General features: G+C 38.0%; 1 protein-coding gene across 2 annotated transcripts in view; it reads right to left on the bottom strand.

The window, feature by feature from the left end:
* Nucleotides 1–20443, bottom strand: part of KCNT2 (potassium sodium-activated channel subfamily T member 2) — a 282806-nt gene that overhangs the window by 118111 nt on the left and 144252 nt on the right. For both annotated transcript variants that reach the window (XM_010974039.3, XM_074351598.1), the window contains exons 11-13: nt 19498–19634; nt 16863–16926; nt 2399–2507 (exon numbers count right to left, since the gene is read on the bottom strand). In XM_010974039.3, the coding sequence (XP_010972341.3) occupies nt 2399–2507; nt 16863–16926; nt 19498–19634 (310 nt within the window). The remainder of the gene's footprint in view (nt 1–2398; nt 2508–16862; nt 16927–19497; nt 19635–20443) is intronic.

The following is a 20443-nucleotide window of genomic DNA, read 5'->3' as shown; positions in this document are numbered from 1 at the left end:
ATGTTTCATCCTTGGGAAGACTAAATCGGAATTCTTCACATGCAGTGTCTGGGAAGTGTTCCAATGAGAGGCCAGCAGAGGTTGCATGGCCTTTTAAAGCTTAGTTTTGAAGTCACACAACGTAGCTTTTGTCACAGTACGTTGGTAAAACACAAGTCACAGGACAAGCTGTATTCAAAGGACAGGGGAATAGATTTTGCCTCCTCATGGAATCAGCTGCAGTGTGTAATCACAATGGGACACACACCCGGGGAGCACAGCTCACTGGAGACCATTATTTTAACAACTTACCACACCAACCAGATGACAGCTGATGCACTGCCGTTTGAGGGGTTAAATCCATAATCTTTTTAACCTCATGCTGAGATAGAAAATATACTACATTGGTCTGAGAGGCTCATACATCACCCCAAACTGTTTCTATGGCATTTTAATGAAACTGGGGTGCTTTCATCTTTTTCATAACATAAAAAGAGTTCCTTTGAGATGTTGTAATCACAGCCATAAAAGAATACAGACACTACTAAAAGGAATTTCAGCAGACGCCTTAAATAGGAAATACTGAGATCAACTATTGGGTTAGAATTTTAAAATAGCTCCTGCATTTCAAAGGATTTAGCGAAATAACAGCAAAATAAGAATGTGAAAGAGAATCATTTCAAATAGCTGTTGTAATTTTTTGTTTGTAAACTCAGACTATTTCAGTGTGTTTGATCTACCTGTTGTAAGCACATCAGTGGCTATGCTAAAGAAGGGAAAAAGAACTAAAACTTGCTCTGAAGTTTAGTTACGACACATTCAAAATACACACTGTCTTCCCAGACTACATATTGTTTTAAGATCAATATTCAATACCCATTTACTGCACACCTAATATGTTTCAGAGATTACTGATTTAATCCTCTCTGCGAATTCTAACCAATGGAATAGAGATATCATATTATCATGGCCATTTAACAGGAGAAAAATACTGCGGCCAGAATACTAATTTGCTGAGCTAAATCCTAAGTGGTGGCACTCGAAGTTAAATTTATATTTTAAGAATTTTCACTAGTGCTGTGTCCATTATTACCTTCCTAAAAACGTTATCACAGCATGTCATTATCAGGTATGAAACGTTTGTAAAAATATTCCTTTTCCTAAATAATAATAAAAATTAGGCAGCTTTATTACAAAAGTCTTTTAAATAAATAATCGGCATTTCTCGAATGTTAATTACAAACATAACTGGCAATAGAGGGAATATTTTACATGTATTTTTCCATTTAATTTCAAAACAGCTTCTACAAAGGAAGTAATGTTATTTTTCATTTTTGATGTAGGAAACAGGCTTAAAGAAGCCCTGGCACTATCTGAAACCATTTAAGTCAGAATCACTGATTAGTACTTAAAAAAAAAAATCTTCAAAACAGTTTCTAAAATGCCACCAAAGTTGAGAGTCCTTGCTTTAAGCTGTTTCCTATAGATTTTTAGAGAAAAGTGACATCATTAGTAGCAAGGCTAAAAGATGAGAGACAGAGCAAATTGAATCCCAATCATTTCATGGTTCTCTTGTTATTATTTTAAAATTTCTTAGTGTCTATAATTTTGCATTTAAATATCGTATACTAATAGGTAAGCATTTTAAGATAATGTGAACACATCTGAAGGAAGTACCTTTTGCAAGCACATACTTAAAATGATGTACCTTTTAATGACTTCTGAAGTCTTAGACTATTAAGGTGAAATTTTTTAAAAAAGATTCTTAATATTTGAAAAAAATTGTATAAATTACTAACTGGATCAAAATTAGTTTCTACAGAAGCATTTAAGAAAAAAATAAAGTACCATTTTACTGTTCAATTTTCTAACACTTTAAAGTATGATCTCATGTGAATAATTATTTTAAAAGCAGTGCCTCCTCTATGCAAAATCCACGTCTCTTTTTTAAAAATTTTTTTCAAAGTCTACCCCCAAATTAAATCTATTTAAAACACCTGAATACATTTTAATATATTTCTCTGTTGTGTGGTAAGAATGTATATAAAATACATCTACAGCAAAGTATTATCTATCTATATGTAAACGTTAAGTATAATGTAATAGAAACAATACTTGAAACCTACGTCTGTATGCTGTACACGACCATCATGGCTTATCTATTCATGCTTACTAAGGCATCCAGTGAGTTCAGTTACTAAAATCACCAAGTTTTATAAAAAAAGAAGAGATTCACCACAAAGATTCTCATTTTAAAAGGAATAAGTTCTCTTATAACAAGTAGATGATAAAAAGAAAATCTTTCTGTCCTATAGAAACATGAATAGAAGAAGTTACCACTAACTTCAGAGACATAAGTCTTACAGTCACAACGGGGATTTGACAAAATTTAAAGGATCTCATTCGAGGCCAAACTTACCAGCAAATTTGATATGGAATTTATTTTCAGGCTTTAAGATCTGGACGTACAAAGGGCAATTTGGAGCAAAATCTTTTACAGCCCATGCTCTCAAAATTGTTTGGTGGTCCTGAAATGATAACATCATGAGGTAAGTTGAAACAAGTATAGCATACAAAGCAAAATTCATCAATCAGTGTGTAAAATGGTCACATCCGCAGTTGAAAATGAGACATGATAATAATTCATTGTGAGGTCTTACTTTTAAAGGTAATTATTATTTCTATAAAAGAGAGCAAAAGCATCTAATTCAAGCAGCGCTAATTATCAGCACTTAGAAAATCAGCAGATATTACAATGGAAGTCTCTTGATAAGCTTAAAAATAATTTTCCCAGGAAATACTCGAGGGGCAGAAACCTTCAGAAATGCAGCACACCTGACTGCATGTAATAACAGTTTCCAGGGGGGAAAATAGGGACTTATAATAATTTTAACAACCTTAGAAAGGTTGGTAAAGGGAGAATGGCTGTAGTGACCATATGTGAGGAAAATACATTTCTTACTTATTTATATAACCGAAAAAATAAAAGGATTTTGATTCTGCATGTGCATGCTTATGTGTCTGTGTTGGAAGAAATCGATAACTCTCAGATACAAAAAAAAAAACAACAAAAAAAGTTTTTCATAAAAGACGCTAAGACTGAGAAAGGTAGTGAAAATCATGCTTAACATGAAATTTTACATAGTGTCACCCCATAAATTATTACTTAATTAACTGAATAAATCAAAGCAAATTGCAGTTGTCCCTCAGTTTCCAGGACTCCCTGTGGATAACAAAATACAAGGATGCTCGAGTCCTTTAAACAAATGGCTAGCACTTGCGTACAATCTATGCACCTCCTCTCATACACTTTAAATCATCTCTAGATTACTTATAATATTTAACGCAATGTAAATGCTATGTAAATAGTTGCCAGGTGGCATCAAATTCAAGTTTGCTTTTTGGAAATTTCAGGAATTTTTTTCCCCCAATATTTCTGAGTTACAGTTGGTTGAATTCTAGGATGCAGAACCCTTGGCTACAAGAAGCTGACCATGTTAGAGAAACATGCCACCCAGTTAGCCAATACATTTTATTTTTTTAATTGAAATACAGCTGATGTACAATATTATATAAGCTATAAGTATAAAACATAACAATTCATAATTTTTAAAGGTTATATTCCATTTATGGTTATTATAAAATATTGGCTATATTTCCCGTGTTGTACAATATATCCTTGTAGCTTATTTTATATATAGCAGTTTGTACCTCTTAATCCCCTACCCCAATATTGCCCCTGCCCTACTTCCCTCTCCCCACTGGGTACCACTAATTTGTTTTTTTGTTATATTCACTACTTTGTTATATTTTTAGATTAAGTGATATCATACAGTATTTGTCTTTCTTTGTCTGACATTTCACTTAGCATAATATCCTTCAAGTCTATCCATGTTGTTGCAAATGGCAAAATATCATTTTTTTAAATAGCTGAGTAGTATTCCATTGTGTTATATGTATGTATACACGTATATACACATCTTCTTTACCCATTCATTTGATGATAGACACTTAGGTTGCTTACATATCTTGACAATTGTGAAAAATGCTGCTACGAACAATGATGTGAATGCAGCTTTTCAAATTAGAGTTTGGGGTTGTTGTTTGTTTGTTTGTTTGTTTTTGATATATACCTAGGCGTGGAATAGCTGGGTCATATGGTAGTTCTATTTCTAGTTTTTTAAGAAATCTCCATACTGTTTTCCACAATGGTTACACCAATTTACATTCCCACCAACAGTGTATAGCGGTTACCTTTTCTTCATATCCTTGCCAACATTTGCTGTCTGTGCTCTTTTTCATCATAGCTATTCTGACAACTGTGAGGTGATAGCTCATTGTGGTTTTGCTTTGTGTTCCCCTAATGATTAGTGTTGTTGAGCAGTTTTTCACGTACTTTTTGACCATCTGCATGTCCTCTAGCCACAGCAGTCAGGCAAGAAAAAGAAATAAAAGGAATCAAAATTGGAAAGAAAGAGGTAAAACTGTCACTCTTTGTAGATGACATAACTCTATACACAGAAAACCCTAAACACACCACCGATAACTACTAGAGCTTATCAGTGAATTTGGCAAAGTTGCAGGGTACAAATTAATATGCAGAAATCTGTTGCTTTTCTATATACTAACAATGAACTATCAGAAGGAGAAATTAAGAAACTAAACCCATTTACCATTGCATCAAAAAGAATAAAATTCCTAGGAGTAAACCAAATAAGGAAGTAATAGACCCATACATGGAAAACTCTTTTTTGATGAAAAGATATTGGGGAAAAAACACAAACAAATGTAAAGATATTCCATGGTCCTGAATTGGAAGAATTAATGTTAAAATGACCACATGACCCAAGGCAATCTATAGATTCAATGCAATCCCTATCAAAATACCGATGACATTTTTCACAGAACCAGAACAAACAACTTTAAAATTTGTATGGAAACACAAAAGACCTCATAAAACCAAAAAAAAATCTTGAGGAAAATCGAAGCTGAAGGAATGAGGTTCCCTGACTTTAGGCTATACTACAAAGCTACAGTAATCAAAACAGTATGGTAATACCCCCCCCAACAGACATATAGATCAATAGAACAGAATAGAAAGCCCAGAAATAAACCCACACATTTATGGTCAACTAATTTATGATAAAGGAGGCAAAGATATACAATGGAGAAAAGAAGGTTTCATCAATAAGCAATGCTGGGGAGACTGGACAGCTACAAGCAAAAGAAAGACATCAGAACAGCCTCCAACACTATATACAAAAATAAACTCGAAGTGAATCCAAGACCTAAATGTAAGACTAGAAACCATAAAACTCTTAGAGGAAAACAAAGGCAGGACACTTTGATGTAAATCAGTATTATCTTGTGGGGTTTTAAAGCCATGGAGATAACTGACGCCTGACAACCCCAGCAGACAGGCCAGCAGAAGAGAAAGCAAAGGGCCTCATTTTAGAAAGTGGTATAATGTTCACTGAATTAGACTATAAAAAGCAAGTGAAGTGTAGGGTAGTCCCTCGGACAGTCACCAAAAAAAATTCAAAAGGCACTTTTAAAAAGCCAATAAGTATATTAACACGAATTCCAAAAAAAAAAGTCAAATTATTTTTTAAAAGAGTAGAAAAGAGGAAATAGGAACAAAAGTCAGTGGGAAAGAAACAGAAAACAATGTGGTTAGACTTACATCCAACCACATGAAGGATGACATGAAATGTTAATGGACCAAACATTCTGAAACATAAAGAAGATCCAAAAAAAGACAAAAAGATTCATCTATAAGCTATAAGAAGAAATGCATTTTAAATATAAAGTTACTGACAGGATAAAAGAAGTAGACAATAATAAGAAAACGACACAATTTAAAAATGGGCAAAAGATCTGAAAAGGCACCTCACCCAAAACCAAGCACGGGTGACAAATAAGCACATGGAAAGATGCTCAACATCCTGTGTCATTAAGAGCTGCAAATTAGGACAATGAAACACCACAACCTACCTACTAGAATGACTCAGATCCAAAGCAGTGACAACACCACTCACTGGTGAGGAGGTGGAGCAGCAGGAAGTCTCATTTATGGCTCGTGGGAATGCAAGACAGCACCGGCACTTTGGAAGACAGTCGCAGCTTCTTACAAAACTAAACATATTCTGACCAAACAATCCAGCAATTAAACCCCTTGGCATTTACCCAAATGACTTATCCACACAAAAGCCTGCGTTTGAATGTTTACAGTAACTTTATTCATAACTGAATAAAGGACATAACCAAGACATTCTTCAGTAGGGGACTGAATAAACAAACGTCCAGTCAATGGAATATTTATCAACAATAAAAAGAAATGAGCCGTCAAGCCATGAAAAAACATAGAGGAAACTCAAAGGAAACTCAAATGCATATTGCTAACTGAAAAGAGACAATCTGAAAAGGCTATGTACTGTATGACTCCAACTATATGGTATCTGGAAAAGGTAACAGTAGAAAAAGTAAAAAGTTCGGTGGTTGGTAGGCGCTTGGTGGAGTGGGGGCTGGGGGAGGGGTGAACAGGTGGGGTACAGGAGATTTTTAGGGCAGTGAAACTTTGCTGCATGAAATTGTAATGGCAGATACGTACACATGTGTCAAAAGCCACAGAATGTACAACAGAAAGAGTGAACCCTAATGTAAACTATGAACTTTAGGTAATAATAATTTATCAATATTTGCTCATCAATCGCATCACAAATGTACCACATTAATGCAAGATATTAATAACATGGGAAATTGGGGGGAGGTCACAGACATAAAAATCCTCTATATTTCTGGCTCCATTTTTCTGTAAACCCCAAACTTAAAAAAAAAATCAAGTCTATTAAAAAAGAAGTAAACAGTAAATTTGTAAATAAATTTGCTCTTACTTGTACTTCCTTGCTTTTAACAATGATCTCTCGGGGATTTTAATCCTACTCTGGTTTCTGAGAGCGCACTAATTCTTACTAACGTATAATGGCAAAAACCCGACTGCCTGTCTGAATTCCCAGGTATAACGTATTATCAGAATGTAGCCAGAAATTCTGAGACTCAGCACCAAGTCAACCATAATCAGTTCAAATGTCTCCTTTCTGTCTTCCCCTGTTGAGAGATAGAATCTATTTTGTACTATGCTTCTTGGAGTTAAAATCCTGGATTGTTTTCTAGTGCTTGTTGGCCTGAGTTCCAGTCATTTATTCAGAGCCCTACGTCCCTTAAACAGTGTCTTTTGCTTATTTAAGTCCCTCCCCAGGTTCTGGAGGAATCCGCCCTCAACACCAAACCCCACTCCAGGCTGCCACCCCCCAGAGTCTCCCTGATCTCCTTATTCTCCTTAACAAAGTTATGACCACAGTGTCTCAAGGTATCATAAAACTCACTGACAAATGCCAAATGAGTAATAATTAAAGTCATTCATAAAAAGTTTTGGCTATCTGGAAAGCATGTAACTGAAACCCAGTAATGATCATCTGTCAAGAATTTCCCAAAAGTTATTTCTGGAAGGATTAAAACATGAGTTACACAAGTGACTCCAGCGAGTCTCAGCAAGTTTGAAAGCCACAGTTTAAAATTCTGGAATTTTATGAATTGGTCAGAAAGATCTTTTTGAGACTACGGTAACCATTGGATTGAATAAAAAGCAAAATAAACTTGCAAAACCTCTCTAAAGAATTTAAGGTACATTTAAGTAAGGAATAAAACAATACAATGATTATATGTTAAAGTGTTTCAATGCCCAAAATGGGTCCACTTAAAATAAAACAAACTTTTATTAAAAAAAAAAAAAAAGCTTGAATTGTGAAAAATAGCAGAATGTGTCACCCAAAATATGCCTCTTTACATAAGGATTATTTTGAGCTGATTTTTCTTGAAAAAACGTAGACACAAGAGAAGCTCTTAAATCAGAGTAGAATTTTTCCTTTTTTAAGGGAAACTTATATTCAAAAGGGAAATCTCCAATTGTAAGGGTATCTCTTTGTACCAAAAAGGAGGACTGGAAATCACTAGAAACGCTTCATCGACGGAGAAAGCACCAAATGTAAATCTGTGCAACCACCTCGCTGCACTTTCCTTGATGACCTCCCATAACCAGACTCCCACTGCCAACACCTTTCTTTTGTCTCCTGCTAAAGACAGTGTTCAAGGTGGCTTGGGCCGTTTTGGGGAGATTCACTCAGTTTTCCTGAGTATCTCCCATGCAGGCATGATATACACATGTTATTAAACTTCTGTTTGTTTTGCTCTTGTTAACCTGTCATTTATTACAGGGGTGACAGGGGTGGTGATGGCAGCCACAGAAGCTAGAATGTAGAGGAAAATTATTTTTCCACCCCTGTAATTGCAAACACTTTATTTCAGTTTTTTCACGCTGCCTGGAAGGGTCTTTCAGAGAAACTACTGGCTGAGTGCTCAGTGATTGTCTGCATTCTATTCTAAGATTTCATATATTCAAACTTACATGTAATAATCAGAAAAAAAGAAAGATCTTTGACATTTAAAAGGAAAGCTAACAGCAGAGTATAACTTTTTTTTTCTGAGAGTTACACTCCAAGTGTTTGGAGTTGGATGACGAAGATGGCCTTAAAGCTCCCCGAGGCTTGAATTTCTGATAGGTTCCTTCAAGAACATAGTCCTCTGACCTCCCTTCCCTAAAGCATTTACTTTCACCTCCCAGTCTCTGTGGGGGGAGGGGAGCCTACCTCTCCTAAAGCTCAGTTAGCAGATGACCGGCGTACTCACACTGACCAGCCTCCCCAACCCAGTATTTTCCACCAGCTTCCCCCAGAGCATAAGATTCCTCCAGCCTTTGGTTTCAGGAATTGAATTCAATCCCTCTCCCCTGGGCAACAGCCTTCAGTAAAGTCTTAATTTCCTGTTTAACCCTGTCCAGTAGAATTCTTCTTTGACACAGACAGAGTAGGGTATAAACACGAGGTCTGTGAGCTACCGCCCCATGCTCCTGAGAAGGTTAAATAAAACAGCTAACTTGAGCTTTGGTTTGCTCATCTATAAATTGGAGCTCGTAAGAACTTCCTCGCAGGGCTGTGAGAACTACATCACATACGTAATAGGTATAAATATATATAAAAATGGTCTCTGACCTGTAATTGACATTTAAGTGATGGCTAATAAAAGTTAGTTATTTTCTTTTTTTATTTCTAGGAAGAGAGACATCGAAAAATCAATTGTGACCCCAAAAAGCTAAAGGAGCAAAGCACACAGAGTTTGGTTTTTTTCAGAAGCGGATCACTTAGGTAAACACTCATAGGCCTAGTTCAGCTAAGAAAATCAAACTCCTCAGCACTGCCAAGAAAGGCTATCCAGAGGGTAAATTAATGATGACGCGTGTGTTAGAATGACTCGGGGAAGAGACTTAGCTTTGTGCAAGTCTTCAACAGTAGGAGCACATCAGCTGATAGACTGAGTGAACGTCTTAGACGTTCAAAAGTAAAGTGTCTGCACCTTTCAAAACAGATCACAATATAAATTACTAATATTGGTCCAATGACCACAACGTAAGTTACTAATACTGGTCCAATGACCAATATTCAGTCCAAAGTATTTGAAACATTCTTTTCTTATTTGAACACATCTTTCACTTGGTTTGCAGAGCCCCACTCTCTGTTGGCCCTCTTTGTTACTCACTTCTTTTTCTTTGCTGGATCCCTCTCCTCTTCATGACCTCTAAATAACGGGCGGTACCTGGCTTCAGTGCAAACACTCCTCCTTGCTAGTTACATGCAAACTCTATGTGGTTCCCCCCAGTCCTGTGGCTTTAAAATACACCTGTATTAGGACGACTCCCAAATTCACATCTTCAGCTTAAACACTCATTTGAAGCCCAATGTGTGCATGCAGCTACCTGCTTAGTATTTCCAGTTGGGTACCTCACAGACATTTCAAAATCTATATGCTTAACGTGTGGTTGATTTTCTTCCCCAATCTGCTTCTCCTGAATCATTCCAATAATCTGTGTCTCCCCAATCATTCCAATGTCCATAAATGTCAACGTACTATTCCAAGTTCACATGACCCAGGACTGACTCTGTCTTCTCTGTTTTAAAATTCACATCCACTATATCGACGAGTTTCAAAAATGCCCCACAAGTGGCGCTTTCAACATCTCCACTGCGAGGTCACTGGCTGCTCACCGCAGTTACCCTTCTTGGCTTCTAACTGGTCACCCTTCTTCAGTCCTCTCTCTGGTCCCTCCCACATGCACACTTTTCTCTGCACGGCAACCAGTGTGATCTTTTAAAATGTAGGACAGGTCACGGTACCGTCTACACAAATCCTCTATTCAAATCTCTCTTCAACTTCTCTCTCTCCTCTTCCATTTTACTTTAAGGGGCAAGGAGAAACCAGGCTGCTCCTTCAACGCTTTGCCCAGAAATCCCCTCAACCGAAATAGCCAAGTTCATCACTCTCCAATTCTACTTTTTCTCCAACAAAACACAATTCAGCCAAGTCCTCTGCCACTTTATACCGAGGACCATCCTTCCTCCAGTTTCCAATGGCACGTCCCCCACTTCTGTCTGAGACTCGTCGGGAGCACCTTTAACGTTCAGAATTCCAGCAACGTCCTGTTCATGGTGACATACGTATTTTTCAAGACAGTATGCACTTTTTCTACACATGCCTCTTTTCTTTCTGAACCTTCCCAATTCACCATTAGTGTCTGTAGTTCTACCAGAAAGGTCTTCAAAGCAATCTAAGCTTGTTCAATCATTCACCAAAAAACTTTTCTACCGGCTACCCATTGGTCGACTCTAAAGCCCCTCCCATATTTTTAGGTATTCGTTACAGCAGCATTCTGCTTCTAGAACTAAGGCTACCATAACAAACTACCACAAAGCAGGAGGCTTACACAACAACAACAGCAACAACAACAACAACAACAACAACATGTACTGCCTGACAATTCTCAAGGCAAGAATTCCAAAATCACAGCATTAACAGGGTGGATTCCTCTGGAGGGCTGTGAGGGGATGTGTTCCAGGCTTCTGTCTGTGGCTTGAAGATAGCTTAGTTCTGCTGATATAACACTGTTTCTCTCTGTTTGTCTCCAAATTTCCCCTTCTTGTGAGGACACGAGTCATCCTGGATTAAAGCCAACGCTAATGAACTTGTTTTAACTTGATTATCTCTGCATGATCAGGTCTGATCTACTAGGGGTTAGGACTTCAAGATAACAATTTGGAGGGCAGGGAACACAATCCAACCCAAACGAGCTCGTAATTTAGCAGTGGGTGCTGGCTCTGTAGTTAGGGAGAAGCATCAAGAATGAAGTGATAAAGCATCCCAAGAAAAGTACCTTGGGTGTCATTGATATTTAAAGTGTTACAAAGAAATAAGTATCTTTAAAAGAAAGTTAAAAAAAAATAGCCTAAGAATTAAGAATAGTACAAAGGGTGAGGACACAAAAGCAACTGGAGAAGAGAATGACATTAAGGAGAAAAAAGGTGCCAATGATAATCGAACAAAATAGGGCAAACGAGTAAGATAAAAATAAAAAGTGATCTTTACCAGGGGACATTTGGTATTCTTGGAAAGAAGAGCTTCAGTGATACGGATGGAGTGTAAGTTGAAATGGGGAGTCTAAGGAGGTCATAAGTTTGAAACAGTGAGTGTTGCTTTCTTCAAGAAGTTGGACAAGAAGAGAAGAAAGAAAGGGTAATACCTGTGGGAAGAAAAGTAGTTTGAAGGAACAGGTACCATAAACATATTCTAATGAAATAAGAACACGCTGTTGTTTGATGTGTTCTCTATTTTAATAATTAACGAGCTTTATATGGAAACTGGAAAAAATATTGCAGTGCATTGTATATATGAATTTACATACAACATAATGTATATGTGCAGTCAAACTGTAATAATTCTACCTAATAAAACAGAAAAAGAAAAAAATTTAGTGAGCTTTATGATTATACTTTAAGTTAATCTTTCAAATTTTTTCATTAATGATTCAATCTAGAAGGTCAACCTTCCCTAACATTTCATAAGCCTCCTCCCCATTGTCCTCTCCTAAGTCCTCATCACTATCTAGCCTTCTGCTCATGGACTTACTTAATTAGCACACTGACTGCCACTCCTGCTCGCAGGTCAGCTCCGCGAGGGCAGCGGCTTACGGAGCCGCCATGTTCATCAACGCACCTTCATTTGGTTCATCAGTGCTTGGACCACAGAACAGACAATAAATACTCAGTGAACGAATTAACAGTTAGACGTGGTGCTAGTGTTATACGAGGCACTTTTTTTTCTTGTGTAAAACGCCACACTCAGGTCAAAGAAGGATACAAAGGATCCTGCTTTGAAGACTGTCAATTAACCCCATACATAAGGGAAGCCAAATGGACTAAGACATATAAACTATATGTAAAAATGTAAATAATAAATCTACATAAGATAGAATAATAAGTGTAAATGGCAAATCTACAATAAACAGTAACCAAAACTACATAATGAATGGTAACAGATACCTACAAAGTACAGCTGATTTTAAAAATTTGGCAGGGGATGGAGGGCAGGAAACAACACAACAAAGGAACAGGAAAATGTAACCAAAGTGATCGCTGGCTCTTCAGTGAACTGTGAGCACACAATCACAAAATTCTAAATGTTTACTGAGTTCAATATTTAGAGTCTATCAACAGATAACAGCAGAAGATTTAGTGTTGGTTACAGGACAAAAGGTAAATGGTACCGTCTTCAATGCAAAAATGAAAATACAAAAGACCAAAATGGGATAATGGAAAATTGGGAATGAAAGCTGAAGGAAATTAGAGGGAAATAAAAGTCATTTTCTTACAACAGAGATACAAAATATATGATCAACAATTTAATGAACTGAAGTAAATGCATTCTTTTAAGGGACAGATGAAGGATGAGAACAGACAATTAATGCCTGAAATGTTATTCTGATCAGAATTTCGAACACTGGAACCACTTTTATTGACAAATGTGTAACCCCCTTGACCCAGAAGCTGTTATCACCGAGAGAAGCAGTTGGCTACAAAAGAAGACGTATTGGAACTGAACTGACCTGGGCAGAATCCAGGCTCTGCCACTCTGGGAAGTCTAGTTAACAACTCTGACCTATAAAACATTTGTTCTCTCGTTTGTCAAACAATAGTGAGGAGGAAATGACATAAATACACAAAACGCCCGACCATATGAAAGCTACTCACTAAATGTCAAATCTGCTTGATTCCTTTTTCATCTGTTTTATTAAATGCCCTTGAAAAACTGAGCTAAACTGTGTATACCAGCGACAGCAATATTGACTAAAATGCCAATCCTATAGAAACATGCAAGATTTGTGTAGAAAATTAGCATTACAATATTAGAACATTTTAAAATGTTATCTTCTTAAGGAAAAACTGGACATTTTCTTTAAAAAGCAGGTATCGCAGGCTTCCTTCTTTTCAGTTTCCCGTCTTCTGATTAGAGGTCGGTGATGACTTTGGTGAGATCAATATTCAGCGTTCACATTATCGTGACTATTCTTCATAGTGAACACTGGTGAATGCTACAATGGTATTTGCAATCTTGAACGCCCTCTTTTCCTCTGGAGGCAGTAACTGTCACTTCTGGCATTTGCTTGATGTTTTCCTCACTCATCGCTGATTCAGCATCTGCCGTATCAGTTTGCTAGGGCTGCTGTAATAAGGCGCTCCAGGGTGTGTGGCTCATTAAGCACCAGAAATTCATGCTGCTTTAGTTCCGGAGGCTTGAAGTCCAAGATCAAAGTGCCGGCAGAGTTCGTTTCCTCTGAGGACCCTCTCCCTCTCCCCTTGGCTTGCGGACGCTGCCTATTGGCGGCTCACACACACCCCTGGTGTCTCTCTGGCACCCTAATCGCCTCTCCTTATAAAGAAGCCAGTCAGACTGAACTAGGGCCCACCCTAATGACCTCGTGTTAACTTAGTTACTGTTCTAAAGGCCCTATCTTCAGATACAGTCGCATTCCGAGCTATGACCTAGGGTGGGGGTGGGGAGACGGGGCTTCAATGAGTCCGAGGGGGACACAGTGCAGCCCCCCTCTGCCCAGAGGTGGCAGCTGGTTCTCCTTACTTTCGACCACATCAGGAACACTGATCCCATCTTTCTCCAGAAGCGGCCCTGCCTTCTGGCACTCAGAGTCTTCGCTCAGCTGTTGTCCTGGAACCTGCTTTGATCCAGACCCGGGAACCCCCACTGCCTCCCCTGAGCTGTCTTCACCCACCCCCTGGTTTTGATGAAAAGCACCTCCCGGCAGCTTCCTGAGAACGGTGTGTCTCTGAACGTCTTTAATATCTGTAAATGTCTATCTTCCCACTTGACAAATTTTGCCAGGATACAGAATTCCAAGTGGAAAAGCATTTCCCCTCAGAATCTTGAAAGCACTGACCCACTGCCTTTGGGTTTTACTGCTAAGTCCGAAAACCTCATCCTCCATCCTTGGTTATGAATGTTTTCTTCTTCTACTTTACCTTCTCTTCATTTCATTCTTTTCTTTGTCTTTCTTCATCTTATCCCAGTCTCTCAAACAGTAGGTCTTTTTGAGTCATTATCCTGTCATAAGTGGGCCTTCGCACTTTGACAATTTTTAGGCTGAGAGATCTGATTGCATCATATCTCTGGTAATAATTTCTCCCATCATTTTCCAGATCCCCTTCCTTAAATTCTTACTATATGGATATTGTTTCTTCCTGAATAACCCCTCCAATTTTCTCATGTTTTGACTCCCTATTTCTATTATTTAGTTTTATTGGTCATTTTATTATTCTGCATTCTTTCAACGTCCTTAGATTTATCTTCTAAACCTTATATTTAATTTTACATTTGTTACCCTGTATTTAATTTTCAGAGCTCCTTTCGGTTCACTGACTCTTTCTTGTTTTTTTTGTTTTGTTCTATAGCCTATTATTCTGGTTTTATATATGTACACTCTTCTCATCTTCTCAATTACTAAATTGCTAAAAATAGGAGATTTATTATGCATCTGCTTTCCAGCTTCCAAACTTGTATTAGCGTCATCTCATCTGCCATCTCCTGTGCCCTCAGGAGTGAAGTCTTTTATTCATTTCCTGTCCATCTAGTAGAGCGTCAGGAGGAAATGGAATGCATTTGTTTAACTGAAAGCTCATATGTTCACATTGTAAAAGGTACTCTAAAAGATATTGTGTGTTTATTTCCTAATGTTTACACCTCCCACCCCTTACATAGACACCAGAGGACTGCAAGTATCTGGAAACCAAGTTACCACTTGAGGGACACAAGATTCACAATTGCAAAAGTTAAATAATTACAGAAACATAAGGTAGAAGATGTTCCGTTCAAGTTCACTGACTCTGGGAATATGTTTGGAGCACCTAACGTGCCGGCTCAGTTGAAACAGTTCTTCATTGGACTGAGGAAAGTCTGCTCTGAATTAAGACAGTGGTTGTGCAAGAGGGAACACATGAATTTGAAAACATACATATTTTAAAGAGAGATATATTACAAATTTTGCAATCACTGGTTTGGTCTCTGCCCTTGAATCTGTTTGTTGAAAGTACCCTAAACTGGGTGGCTTAATGGAAATTTATTGTCTCAATGTCCTGGAGGCCAGAAGTCTAAAATCAAGGTGTTGTAAGGCTAGTTCCTTCTGAGGGCTGTGAGGGAAGGATGCGTTCCTGGCCCCTCTCCTTGTTTAAGGAAGACGGTCCCAATGTACACATGCCATCCTCTCTGTTATTTGACTGTCACCAAATTTCCCCATTTTACAAGGACACTACTCATATGGGATTAAGGTCTACTCTAATAAACTCAGTATAACTTGATTATCTCTGTTAAGACCTTATTGCCAAGAAAGTACACATGATGAGGTACTGGACGTTTGGACTTCAGCATAGGAGATCTTGAGGAACACAACTCAACCCATAACAGTCCCTTTCAAATGAAGGATGAGTAAGTGGGTTTAAAAGTGAGTAAAAAGTTTAGGTAAATTTGAGCAAGGACAACACAAAGCCTGCCACATTCAGGACTTGCAGTCCTAAAGGAAGGTAATAGAGAATGCTTATTAAATGCCCCAGAAAAGTGCCAATCACATCCCTAAGAGACCCATACATACTCTGCCTTTCCCCAGTCACCTCAGAAGCCACAAAGGTTCTCATCTGTGCACCACACGTATGACCAGAGATGGACTGACTCACTGGCTTAGAAACACAGGCGTTAATAGTACATATTCAATGTAAAATAGTAAAGTACTTTTTAAAAAGCAATAAAATGAAAATGCAGTTTAAAAAGGAGAAGGCATAATTTGGTAAATTATACCATTTAATTTAATTGCAAGTTTATAGAACTTTAGACCTAAAAAGTACATCACGGAGAGCAGATAAGTGAAAGATGGCCAAAGTAGGAGCAGCTTCCACATCACCTGGGGAGCTTTCAAAAATACACAGACTGTCAAGCCTCACCCCGTATATCCTGAATAGAACTTTCCCAAATGCACATTTTATTCTTAGAAACTCTCCAACCGATTGATGCAAACTGCCTGGTCCATCTGCCTTGTTTTTGAGTTGCGGAAACTGAGATCATTCTAACAAAATTACATAGCATAGGATATATTTAATTAAAAATGATCGAGTTCTGTCTATACATGACTCATTTCATTTTGATCAACAGAAACCCCAAGGATTAGTAGAAACTACTTCAAGAAGACTTTTGTGCACATGGTCAGCGATGGAACTATTCTTCTATTACAGTAAGACAGCTGAGACACTTGCTTCCCTTTAGTAAAATTTTCAGGTCACTAATATTGAATGTTGGCAAACTAACAAAAAAAAAAAAAAAGAAAAGAAAAAGAAATCTAAGAAGAAAAGCACAATTTCCTAAAAGAGCTTTTAGAAACTTACAGATGACGTCCTGTCTACTTCACAGCGGCTGCTCAGAATGAAACAGGCCTCGGCATCGTCCATCCTAAAAGCAGATGAGAAAACAGAATCATGGCACACTGGCACGGCTCGCATCATCTGAAACACAGGATGCCAGCTCATGCAAGGTACACGTAAACCACGAACAGCCTTAATCTTGAGTGAAGGCTGGATTTCTAGCAGATCATGGCTGTATTTGACTCTGAACAAAATAACTTGTTGAACTGGTGATAGAACTCAACAGTTTATAATGATAGGAGTTGAAAAAGCCAAGTTTTATTTTCTCTTTTATCATAAAATATGTATTTTTTTCGTATATGTGGTTTGTGTAAATGAAGGGAGCTGTATTAGCCTTTCGTTTTGACTGATTGCGTTTTGGCTGCAAGGCCTCAATAAAAGTAAAAGAGAGGAAACAAAGTTGCTCAGTACATTTATATTTCCTAGAGATGAATCGTCCTCTTGCTCCAAACCCCTGCCCTTCATGCTAAAGTTCTACATTTCTTCAATGTACTAAACAGTAAGCCCGTTTCAGTGCTTGATAAATAGTGTTCTAAAAACACAGAACTGTCTATTTTCAAAAGGAGACATTATTTATCTTTCTGGTTCATCCTGATAAGAGAAATTTTTCTCCAAAATATTTTCTATGGAGAAAAAAGATGAAAGTCCTTGGAATTAGACCAAACCAAACAGTTCTGGGAAAATGTGAAGCAGCCACGGTTATTAAGATAATACGAACATTGTACAACATTTTCTACACATCATCTTCAACAGAGTATTTCAGAACTCATGCAACGGACCTTTGGAACTGGCCTGGAGAAAGCTACTCCCTGTTTCTTGCGTGGGGAAGTGTGTTGAAGAATGTATTTGTTAACGGTAAGTCCCAAATCTTTATGTGATATTAGGATAAGAAACGAACATAAAAATGGATACTCTGTGCCTCTACCCTCTTTTTTAACCCAGCTTTTTGAGAATTACGACCTCTACGACCCTATGACCTCTTAATTATCCACACTCTCCTGTTTCATTCCTTCGGAGGAATGCTTCTTGTAAATGTGACTGATTTTGCTAAGAAACCATTATTAATACTATTCACACTAAACAAGTTGTGCTAATCCTAGGCAGTAACTAGCTAAGATACGAATGGCTAAATCTTAATAGCTTAGGTTAACTTATTAGGTAGTCAAAAGCCTTCATTTATCACACAAACTCATGTTGAGCATAATATGAGCACCACCCATTCTTATCCTGTGAAGAACTCGACTCATTACAATAAATTAAGCATACTGATTATCTATGCAGATGAAAATAAAGATCCAAATTATATTAGTGTCCATGCAACTATTTCTTTCCAGGTCCCAAGTAATGAGGACGGATGGCAAGCAGCTAGCAGACACCCAGCGCTGTGTTTGGCGTGTGGCCCCGGGAGAACGTGACCCACTACAGCACTGTGACGGGCACACTGAGCACACGGGAAGCGTTAATCCACCACGAACACTAACAGCCTCTCAAAGACCTCTCACTTTCCAGTTATGTGCTATTCATTATATTCTGATAACTGCTACTGAATTTTTTGTTTCGGAGGTTATTAAGTTATTTTTAAAATCGCAGTTAAATTGACCTATTACGTAAATCAAAAGTAATGTCAACTTTTCTGTCATGGGCTATCTAGTCATCTTTTGCAGGATTAAGCAGCAAAAGGAGTTTGGGAATTTTCTTCCGTTCGTTTCCTCCCCCACATACACACAAACACAAACACAGAGAACATGCACCCGGGCGCACACTAACTCACGTACTCAGGCCATCTGGAAAAAAGCAAAACAATGACGAAGATAAAACACTTGTGCTAGGAAATTCATGGAAGAGACCTTTACATCTAAAAGAGTGTGTGGGACAACTCAAGGATAAACACGAAGGCATGTTTAAAACTTGAAAAGCAAAAGAAAACATCGAGCGAGGCCACCTCTGCTAGGGATCTCGTCTGGCTTCTGAAACTAAGGGTGTTGTTTTGCAGACGCCCCGATTCCCTCGTGTCTACAGTCTAACCAGCCACACTCTCGCTCGGCTCCTGTGGAGGGGCCCCCGTTGACCTGTGACAAACGTGTAAGACTATGCCACCTTTAGGCTGGGTGGGCTGGCACCTGTGCCACGAGAAGAGAGCAACTGAGACCTCTGAGCCCTTTCCAAGACCTCCAGCCCCCAGAGAGTCTTTCATCTCAGACGCCATGCAACACAAATGTTACCTGCCCAGTGCACAATATGAACTCTTTAAAATGTAAACCCTGATTCAAACTGCTATGGCATTTCATATAACGTTCAGCCCAAGATTTTTATTTGCAGAATATACACAGTATCCAGGGACTTGGAGACGACTCTGGCAGTGAGACTGGATAGCTCAGCTCACCCCCAATAGCTTGGAATCATTACACCAGGCATGGAGAACGAGGAGCAGATATGCTGATTTCCTATTTTTAACCTTTCAATTTAATCGGCAGTGGGGCTAACGCACAAGTTCGTATTCAAAAATACTGAAACACATCCTGCAACACTGAAAATTGCTATGATTTGGAAGAGAGAAAAAATATGAAAACACTGCAAGATGGAAGACAGAGCTACTTACTTTGCTCTCAAAAGATCCTGATCTTTCAGGGCTGAACCTTGAAGGTAGATAACTCTTTGCGACCACATTGGAATCTGAAGTACTCTCCGAACCTGCACATCCATCTCAGTAGGACACAGAATCACCACATAATAATCCTATTCCAAACACAGTGAGCCAAGGGGTAGAAACAATAATGCTTCGTTTTACACCAGGTAGGCAAAGAGAGTATCTAAGAACATCTTGAAATAAGATAAAATAGAAATGAACTCCTGCTAACAAATAAAAGTTGGCATTTAAAACCTGGGCATATGTTAAATACCACGCCACTGCAATAAGCATAAAAGACATGTAAAAATCTCACAAGCAATGGACTCAGGCTGGAATTCTTCAATCTTGTTAGTACCATGAAGAGGAGGCAATCAGCACTTAGACTCAACACACGTTTCCAGCCTGTGAAGTTTTCAGTTATGATTTCAGGCTGATTCTAAAGTATAAATTGCATTCCAGGCAGAAGTGCTGAAGGATCCATTCATACATCAGATTGTTACTTTTAGAATAAAAACTCTGATGGTGATGTATATTATTGTAAACTGATCACAGTGGAAACATTTCTGATGAATATCTGAATAGAAAATGACTCACAAACCTATTGAAAATACAGACAAAGCATACAAAAATGTTTGAGATCAAAATAGTTCAAAATAATGGTCCTTGGGGGAAAATACAAAGTTACTCTTAGTGACAAAATGGTATAAAACAACTGATCTACAGGAATTCAAATGATCTGATAACAGTCACCACTTTATCAGTCTAAAATACATCCAGTGACAATTGCTGGACTTTGAAGAATTCTCCATATTAATGTTAGACAAAATAAATCACTAGGGATCAAAATTTGGGGGGATCAAATTTTCCCCAAAATAGAGTTCCTTTGTGGGTTATAACAAGCATCCAAAATTATTTA

Source organism: Camelus bactrianus, chromosome 23 (genome assembly GCF_048773025.1).
Source record: "Camelus bactrianus isolate YW-2024 breed Bactrian camel chromosome 23, ASM4877302v1, whole genome shotgun sequence".
Taxonomy (NCBI): domain Eukaryota; kingdom Metazoa; phylum Chordata; class Mammalia; order Artiodactyla; family Camelidae; genus Camelus; species Camelus bactrianus.
Note: the sequence above shows the minus strand (reverse complement) of the source record. Positions and strands in the feature narration are given on the sequence as shown.